At 34.3% G+C, this 10,145-nt stretch overlaps 1 protein-coding gene across 3 annotated transcripts; it reads right to left on the bottom strand.

Moving 5' to 3' along the window:
- Positions 1-3,248: 3,248 nt before the first annotated feature.
- On the bottom strand, positions 3,249-9,694 carry LOC141675139 (G-type lectin S-receptor-like serine/threonine-protein kinase LECRK3). Of its 3 annotated transcripts, none has more exons than XR_012555905.1 (3): positions 8,255-9,694; positions 7,990-8,130; positions 3,249-3,559 (listed from the first exon to the last, which is right to left on the bottom strand). XR_012555905.1 is itself a non-coding variant. In XM_074481863.1 (2 exons), the coding sequence occupies exons 1-2, from the start codon at positions 9,624-9,626 to the stop codon at positions 8,042-8,044; spliced, it is 1,461 nt and encodes a 486-aa protein (XP_074337964.1). In that variant the 5' UTR covers positions 9,627-9,694; the 3' UTR covers positions 7,778-8,041. The 3 variants fall into 3 exon arrangements, 1 of the variants encoding a protein (XP_074337964.1); XR_012555907.1 differs by having other exon boundaries at positions 3,252-3,559; positions 7,990-8,127; positions 8,255-9,688; XM_074481863.1 differs by lacking the exon at positions 3,249-3,559 and having other exon boundaries at positions 7,778-8,130.
- Positions 9,695-10,145: the final 451 nt, after the last annotated feature.

Here is a 10,145-nt window from a genome sequence, read left to right as displayed (position 1 = left end):
GATGATGTCAAAGGTGGTTATTTATAACATTTAGTTTTAAGAAATGTTGTCTTTATATTTTTTTCCCTTGTGTGTCACATGCTTAAAGTGATATAAATTGTAATATATTACTTACATTGAACTGGTGATCATTAGTTAAAATATGAGATACTAAGAAAAATACATCAGCTAGTTAACTACAACCATTGTCTATTGGTTTCTTAGACGTCGGTTTTTTGACTGATGTCTAAAACTCTGGACCTTTCTCTACACATGCGAAGACATCATTTTTAAAAATTTTAACATCGGTTTATAACCGATATCTTTTGACATGTTTCTTATAATGTAACCCATTCTCTGTTAATGTTAGCTCTGTTGATGCACTAAGTCTAAACAGTGATTCAAGAACTTCCATTAAAAGTTATAGGTGAGGTATTGCTACTTGTTATAAACTTGTAATTATTTCAAATAAAATTAATGCCACAGACATTGTTTTGGAGTTTTGATCTAAGCGATTCTATGTATGACAAGTCAAGTAGTTACAACCTTATTTTATGCGTTCAAAAATGACCCTATTAAAGAAAATGGGGTAAGTGACATGACATCTAATGATGCTTTAGTATCTAAAATGGTACATAAATACAATTCAAATAGCATTTGTCTATTTTACGTGCTTGCGCTTAGCCTATCTTTGTTCTAAAATTTTATTTTTATAACATGGAATAATTTATGTAGCATGTTTTTGAGTTTGTACAAATCAAATATGAATCCATTTCGCAGCTATTTGCTGTCAAGTTTTCTTTTTAGTTTGTTTAATATTTTAGTTTTATTAAATACATTATATGCATGTTCACGTCTTGTGATATCTCTATGTGTATAACTATGTCTTAAAGTCACTCAATATCATTTCGGTAAATAGTCTGACTCATTACATTATTTTGTAAAGTATGGTTATTAGTATTTATTTTGTTATAGTGGAATCCAAACTATAAAGTCCTATGTATGGACAAACTAATGAGGGTTTTACACCAGCAGTGGAAGAAGAGTTTTCCATATTATACCCTACATTTCATCATGAAATAAAATCCAGATTTCATAAAGGTCAGGTAAGAAAATGAATATCAAATGTCTTCAGCCAGATAAATTAAATTTCTTTTTATGGTGCAATGAAGGCAAAATCTCCTTTCGGGTTGTATTAGATGATATAGATAAAATATTTAAATTTCAATTTCTGAAATAAAACAAAGATGTGGACATAATAATAATCTACTATTAGATTTTTCTCTTATTTTATTTGTCCTTGATATCTTTTGTAGTTTTTTTATTTATAATGGATCTTTCAAGAAACAAATGATTCCCGCAGTTGCATGTGGAAATATCGCACACCATGTCGTCAAAACAATCTATGAGTCATTTTTAGTTGAAATCAAGGTATTTGCATTCTTTAATTATGGTTTTAATTCTAAATTATTACCCCATAGGTATATAGAGTTGGTGATTTTCATTGAGGAATAGCTTTAATTATATTTTTTGATTCATTTTGTTACATTAATGAATATATAGGAAGATAAAGACAGTGGAGAAGATCAGACATAATCGGACAAGAGTATAAAATAAAAAATCCCAAAATAGGGCCTTTGGAGCTGCTAGATCGATTCTGGAGGTCATGTTCCCCTACCTTATAAGAATGTAATAGAGATCACAAAGCAGTCAATGTCATAGGCCCTGAAGTTGAAGACTTATCAATATTGGACTTTCCAGCAACAATTGTGTTAGCGAGATGATTCGGTACTTTGCATGATTAGCAAGATTGGAAGAGGTGGTACAACAATTGGCTCAATAATGCAGAAAATGAGGTCCATGTTAGCTATTGAGACACAACTAATACCAAGGTTTGAGGGGATCAAGCTGATGGAATATGATATCTAATTTGAAGGGAGCTGCAAATATTGTTAGATCACAAATTCAAGGATGCATGAGGCTTATGAAGCACCTAGCCTGTTCAAGATCCATTTTATTTTGAGTAATATGGACATGAAGCTGAAGCATGATAATTTGATATTTACTTTACGTATAAGTTATCCAGAGTTAGTTAGATTATTTTTGTTTAAATTCTCTCGCGAATTTCATTTAGACATTTGTTATTTTTTATTAGACTTAAATTATGAATGTCTGTATAATGATGTTGGGACAACCTGAGAGTTGATTTTGAATTGGTTATGGTACTTTTGAATGATATTGATTCTTGGTTTTGTGGCATAAAAATGCCTGGCTAGTCTATTTACAATTAGGTCCTTTTGATTTTTTTTAAAATACTGTTTCAATTTTGTCCAGATATGTTGCGATTTATAATTACATCATCTATAACATATTGCAATTGATTCAAAATTGTTATAATAATTTTTATATTTGACCTTAAATTTCATTGAAATTGGACCAACTAATGTTGCCTTAAGGTGCTTATTTAGCTGACAAAAGTAGCTTTTGCAATGATTTACATGTGTTGCTATAAAATATATTTTGTTGCTACATATGGTTAATTGCAATAGTATTTTGTTGTTGCTATACATGACTTAAAATGTTGCTATAGGACCTCTATTGCATAACCACCGTATGCAACGCCAAAATTTTGTATATTTGTTGCCATATATTCTACTGCAACATAAATAGTCCCTAAGACAATATATTTTTTGCATTGTCCTAGACATTCTATGGTGTAGTGATGGATTTTCCGTCCACCATCTTGAAGTCAAGAAACATAGGCAAAAAATACTTCTCAAGTCCTTGATATTGTGGGTTTGGTCCAGCTTATCCCATAAGACTTTAGCAGTATAGGCATATGTTGGATAAATATCGAACAAGGTGTTCTCCAAGGCTGCCAATATGGCTGCCCTAGCCACCCCATCCTTTTTAGCCCATAAAGCATATTTTTTAACAGATTCAGCCTTCTCTTGATCCAACATAGAAGAATCATACTGTACCACTGGCCATAGACCCTTGACCATTAACTAGAGCTTCATCTTTTTCTGCCAATAAGAAAAAGAAGCTCCACCACTGAATTTATCAGGCATACCCGATAAATCAATAGGCTGGGGAAAATGGTATGTAGTACAATCAATGAAAGCAGTACCACCAAAACCAGAACCAGTCTCAACAGTCTTAGTAACATTAGCAATTTTGTTAACCATCTTGCTAATTAAAATCTAACATAGGATAATCACTTTAAGATTATTGGATATAATCTATCACTACGCCCAATAATGAGACACTTATATAATCAGGATTAAGGAAAAACATGCAATAAACCAATAACGAAACAAAACATGAAGGCAAAACAACAAGATATAATAAGTAACTGAATTGACAAAGAGATAATAGAACACTTAGCTCCAATATAAATCTTAACAAATCTGAAAGAACTATTACGAGCTGAGGCGCCTAGCCTTCGAGAAGTCTAAACTGTTCTTGAAATGATTATTGTCCCACTTACGTTGTGATGTGTTGCACAATATCGCTTCCAAGATACAACAACACAGAGTACTCCGTTCACAGGTTCGTAACGCTCAACAACGACCCGCTCCTAAGTTTGCCCAGAAAAACTATGTTATAATCTATATATTATGGAGTAGAGAAAAGGAGAGAATAAGTAGCTAGGGTTTCACAAGTCTGTGTGTATGTTCTTTCTGAAATATTCAGTTCTGTATATAATATGAAACAGAACGTAACTGAAAAAAATTCATTCACTAAAATAAATATTATGACTTAATATGCATTTAATAGAATATATCTCAGAATCATAACCGTAACAGTTCAGTAGATTTATGACTTAATATGCATTTAATAGAATATATCTCAAAATCAGAACCGTAATAGTCGGTATTGATTTCAGGTGTATTAATGAGACACACAATTATACCATGCACACCCACATGCCTTAGTAGATGTATACTAAATTTGTACATGGTACTATATATGTAACGTCTGTAAATATTATGATATTATAATTCTATGTTGTGGCATTTATGTGCAGTATTGTGAGTACATAAGTTTCTAAATGTTGCTTTCCAGCGATTATGTGAATTAAGTAAATACGAATATATTTCTTTCGTGACGATTCGAATCTTCATACAAATATTTAGATATGAAAATTCTGTGCTTATACGATTAGATAAATTGGTATAATGCTAGATTATATTTTAAAAAACTTTATTTGCGTTAAAATCTAATTAAATTGTATTTTTATGTGGCTTGTTATAGAAGTATTATTATAAAGAAAATTCTTTTAAAAATTATTTTTATTCAAATTTCTTGAAAATACTCTTATAAAATTTCTAAAATCTTAAAGTAAATTATGGTATAATTTTTGTGATATATGGAATTGTACTTTATATATTAAAATTCATTCTTTTAAAGCATATTTTTAATTCTAGAAAAATGATTACTAGATTACTAATGTACCCATGCATGCAAAATCCCTTATAATAGAGACCAAGGTAGGACCGTCATTTCCAACCCCACTAACGCACTTTAACCAAGCAAAGTACTCATCTACCCTTGCATGCAAAATGTCTTAAGCTTGTAGGAAGGGCATATAAGTCATTTCTCCATTCCACTACCATTTTAACACATCAAAACCCAAAAACACAAGCTACACTCTCTCATTTGCACACCCACTTCACTCCATCCCCTCCCCTTTCTCTCCCTCTCGGCCGAAGCCACCCCCTCCCCCTCTTCTTTCATTTTTATTTATTTATTTTCTCAAACACTTGATCAAGGAGCTAATTCACTCATATTCCCACACTTATACTTGAAATATTTAGCTCATAAAAGGTATGTTTTACTATGTGTTAATGTGTTCTTATAGCCAAGATTTAGGCCTTGAATTTCCAAGGATTTAAGGACTAAAATCATAAGGGTTTAAAGATATTGACTTGATATGATCTTGGAGAAGTATTTTTACTTCAATATTCCAAGTCATAATCTTGTTCATAGCATTTGGCCATGATTTATCAAAAGAGCCGAATGTATATGGATTGTTCTTTAGAAATTTCTATGAAAATGAGTTTGCATGTTGCTTATAAAACGTGTTTGCTTCTAAAAATAATGAATTATAATGTTTAAACTCTTGAATGCTATGTATTTCTTCAAGTATATTAAGTTTTGAGACTTGCATGTTAGTTATAGCCCTTGCATGTTGAAATTTACCCTTGCATGTTGATTTACAAGCGAATTTAGACTATAAAACCATACTTGTTTGCTTTGGGCCTTGATACTTGATTTTTATGAGGTGCATGCCACGAATTATGTGTTAAAATGATAGTTTAATTATGTCTTGATTAAAAGAGATTAAAATCAGTAGGTGTCATGATGTTTTCATGCATGTGTAGTTCAAATTTTTGCTCTAAAATGACTAAGTGATGGCTTGTCTTGGGAGGTGTTACCTTGCTTGTCCTTATAATTTATTGCATGCTAAATAAAATTATAAATCAACCTTGTGCACTATAGGTCAGTAGGTATTAGCATGATATTAGATTTGGTTGTTGGTTTGTTCATTGATTTTGATGGTTAAGAAAGGAGTTAAGGTGGAAGGGATGCATTATTTCTATTTGGACAGATTTTATCACTTGAAGTTTAGGTCATTTTAGGTATGCATTTGTGAGGCCTTGTTAGGCCCAAGATCAGTGGAGTTAGGACTTGGTATGTACTTAAGTCCAGAAGCTTTAGATTGGGTAAAATCATGCATTTGGTTAGGTGCACAAGCACAAAACCGAGAGGAACTCAAAACATGGCAGATTTAGTACAAGTCCATATGTGACCCATTATAATCATGTTTTAGGATAGACATTCATTGGGACTTGGTTTATAATAATATAAAGAAGTCTTAGGAAGCTTAACAAGTCATTAAAATCAGTAATTGAACAATTTAAGTGAGTTTTAAGTTGGTAAAAGTAAGGCAGTTTAGAAATCAGGGAAGGCAGATTTATGTCAACTTCCACTTGAGGCCTAGGGAGGCCCAAGTGAGGTTTTTGAGTCATTCCAACTTTAAGGGTTAGTTTAGAGTCTTAGTAACCTCAGAGAGTTGGTTTGGAGTGAAGGCCCAAGGTGGAGATACCCCATTTCCACCAAAACACCCGAGAGTCACCATAAGAGTTGCATTAGGAAGCCTATAAGGATTGCATTGTGTTTAAGTGCTTTATGAGTGAGGCCTTGATGTCAAGTCAAGTTTGGGAGTTGCATTATGTCATAAGAGTCTGTAGAAACCACAATTAAGTAAAGGCCCAAGGTAGAAAAGTATATTTGTGTCGAGGCACACAAGTGGTGCCGAGGCATGCATCCGGGAAGAGTTTAGAGTATGCATTACTTTTGTGAGTCTTGTGAGTTGAGGCACAAGTGTGCCTTACTGAATTTAGATTGTGTTGAGGTCTGTAAAGGAGGATTAAGAGTAATGGTCTGGTTAATTATTTGTTAAAAGGATAATTGCTTGAGTAATTAGGATCTAAGTGTACTATTGCCATGCCTTTTCTTGCTATGTGTTATGTGAATTATGTGAAGCATATATTACTGGAAATTAAGTGTGTCAAGTATATATATATAAATACATGTATGTGTGTATATATATATAATATACGCGAAAGGGTAGTTAGCAAGAGTTGTGACGAGAATACTATTTATTATAGGTTCAAGTAGGAGGCCAGGAAAGGAGCCCATAGACGATTCCATTCAAGTACTCAGTAAGCGTAGTTCAGGCAAGTGAACTCTCAACTTATCTTTATAATTTTGTTTCTTGTGATTGAACACCCTGTGAATGTATGACTACCATTTAATAACATTGATTAGTCCCTGACATCACTCAATAATTGGATCTTGAACTTAGTTAATCGCTTCCATACTTGAATTGACCCCTTTTTCCTCATATATTACCTCGTATCTCTGCGAATACCCCCTACAAATAGTTCCTTAATATATCCAGTGGAACCTAAAACCCTCATACATTAGATTCATTTCCTTTGGAAACCCAAACACTATTACCATCCTCTCATTTGAGCTTTGTCATTACCAACCCCTTGTTATATTATCCTTGATCAAGAACCCCTTTTAAATTGAAATGAGTTATTAAAAAGGAATTGAATGATATGATAAGACTGAGGCGCCAGTCACTGTTAAAGTTTTAAAACCTCAATAGCAGGGATCCTGACGGTTTTATATGGTCAATGTGTGCCGAGGATCCTCAATGATTGTGAATCACTTGTTATGTGGTTCGGAGCTTTGATGTGGGCTGATCACCCCTCATTACTCATAGCGCTGTGTGATTTCAATTTCATTCACTTGTTAAAATCTTGAATTTTACTTGAAAAATTTATTTTGTTGATTTACCTTCTGTTACTGTTTTATTGAGCATATGATGAACTGTTGTACCCTATTATTCACTTGTTGAGCTTTTTGCTCATTAATATTGTTATTGATGTTATCCCTTCAGTTAAGCCCGAAGATGCCACGTTTCAAGCAGACCGCGCGTAAGAATTGTGGTGGTACTTGGCTTTGGATATTAGACTTTGGTATTATTAGTTGTTTAGATGTTGCAGGGAACTGGTTGTTCCCTAATGTTTAGAGAACTTTTGGGAATTTAAAATTGGTAGATGTACTTGGCTTTGGATATTAGACTTGGATTCGGGGACTTGGATTTATGGTTCTGTAATATTACCTATATTACCTAGTTGTAATCCTTTACTGCTTTGTTGATCTCTATTATTACTAGTTAGTATTAGTGGGTCCGTCACAATATAAAACACCCAGCCTCTCATTATATTATTAATGTGCGATAAACCCATAAAACTATTTTCAAACTACTAATTTCAATTCATTTTTTTTATGGATTATACTAAGAATATGACTTAGATTCAAACATCAAAGTTTAAGTACTCATATTAAGGATCAATCTCCAGCAATTAGTTTTAGGAAATTATATGAAGAACGTGTATAAAACAAGTCTCAACTTTTGTATTTTCTCACCATTGTTGCAGCATTATACCACCATTTTTCTTAAAACAACTTTCTTTAAGCTTTATGCGCTGCTTTTGTTGTGCCGACGGACTCCCCAGTATGAGACCAAGAGAACTGCAACAATCACAGCTAAGCCAGCTCCAACTCCTACTAACAAACACAATACATCTCATTAAATATTGTAGTATTTAGGTTGTTATCATTTTCTTAACCTTGTCGCATCATGCATGCTAAAGATATAATTTCATGAATCCATAATTAAGAAATCAATTACCTGCAGTTAAAACTGGAACAATAGTTTTCTTTCTTCCTGGCGTTGGCGGCTGTGTCGGTAGAGGTGACGGAGACGGCGGCGGCAACGGTGGAGGCGACTGCGCCTGCGTCAACTTGAAGAAGGCAATGTTAGAATCAGCCGATTCATTTCTTCCATATTTTAATGGAAGCCTCTGTTGTCTGCACTCCCCATCTTGAAAAAAGGCTACTACGCATTCACAGTTCTTTAAACAAGTTGCTTCACATTCTTCTTTGTTTTTTACATTGTCAGTCTTGTATGGATTGTTATCCCAGTAGGTATTATATAGTAAAGTCATTGTGATGGATTGGTTCCCCTCGTCCTTGTTGCAAGTAGGATCAGGACTGTAACAATTACGTGCAGTTCGGTTGCGAGGATTAACGTGACCGAATCCCGGTGGACATTTACATTCAGGTTCACTATCGTCAAGACTACAGTATTCGTTCAGGCCACATAATCCTTTAGGCGCGCATCTGTCAGTTGTAGATTCCCATACAACTGATGAGCTGTTGCCCTTTCCATCCAGGCTTAACGAATACAGTCGAAGGATACCATCGTAAAAAATTTTCAAGAGATAAAATCTCTGTTCCTCGGAAAGCCCATAGGAAAGAATTTTTATAATGTTGTCTGCTGGTGGTTCATCAAGCAAGTAAAGGGACCCATCAGAATCAAGATTCAGTGTCACATTTTTTGCATCTACACTATTAGTCCCAGTTGCCCAGTAAGCAAACGGACGTGTATCATCAGTACCAGTCTCATTCGGGTACATCACAAGGTTAAAATCACTTTGCATTTTGAGTCTGAATATTCCCGTGGAATGATTGACTTCCGAAATGCTAGAAACTAGTTCGTGTTCCTCCATAAGTTTCTGATCTTGTACGATGGTGTCAGTTGGATGATGAAAGCTCTCCCATATATCTTCTTGATTAGGACCATAGAGCACAAAGTTTCCGCTGTCTAGCATGGAAGCAGAAGATATAGATTGATCAGTGGTTACAACATCTCTATCCGAGTCTTGAGATTGTTGGATTATAAGTCTCCCATCTGTAGTTAGACTCAAGGTAACATTGTCGGAGACAGGAGGATCATCTCGATTGGCTGTCCAAATTACAGTAGTCTTGTTAAGCGGAAATCCAGCAAGGAAAATTCCAACCCTGTATCTATTCTCGCCTTCCGGATAGAATCCAAATGCAAATAAGCCTGAAGGTGACAACCAATACGGATTTCCCGTTGGCGTCAGAGAGGAGCCTAGACTTATATCCGATCCATCATACTCAATTTGAGAATCTACATTATATATAGCAGACAACATAACAAGAAACAGAAGAAGATGACCGAACAAAGAAGTGGTCATGATGAAGTGTATGATAATGTATATTATAATTGTTTGTGTTGTTGCTCTTGCTATTTTAACAATTATATAATAGTTCCATCGTCTACTTCTCAGAAACAGCCAACTGGACCAGTCCGATGACTACAGCTGGTGTCTAATGTGACTCTGTCAAACAATTTAGTCCTTGTGATTGATCAATCACTACGTATGCTTTGGACAGTACCAGCAATTATTGTTCATTGTAGGATTTTGATCAAGTTCCTATTTTTGGCTTTTTTCCAACTGTGGACTCGGGCGGTGACTTGAGGGGACTGTTTTGTTGGTGGGATTTTAATTTATGGGACATTGTTTGTCTACATAATGTTTGGGAAGGAGACTAGTAGGATCTACTTAGAAACTTCTGAATGTGATACTCTTCCTGTTTTCTTCTTTGAAATGGTCGACGAACTCTTAGTTTTTCTAAAAGCATTATGCACATAAGCTATGATCAAATGTCTGTCACTCATGTTCTTGAATTTCTTGATTGCCCGTCCTAAAGAG

This window comes from Apium graveolens, chromosome 7 (genome assembly GCF_009905375.1).
Source record: "Apium graveolens cultivar Ventura chromosome 7, ASM990537v1, whole genome shotgun sequence".
NCBI classification, from domain to species: Eukaryota; Viridiplantae; Streptophyta; class Magnoliopsida; order Apiales; family Apiaceae; genus Apium; species Apium graveolens.
Note: the sequence above shows the minus strand (reverse complement) of the source record. Positions and strands in the feature narration are given on the sequence as shown.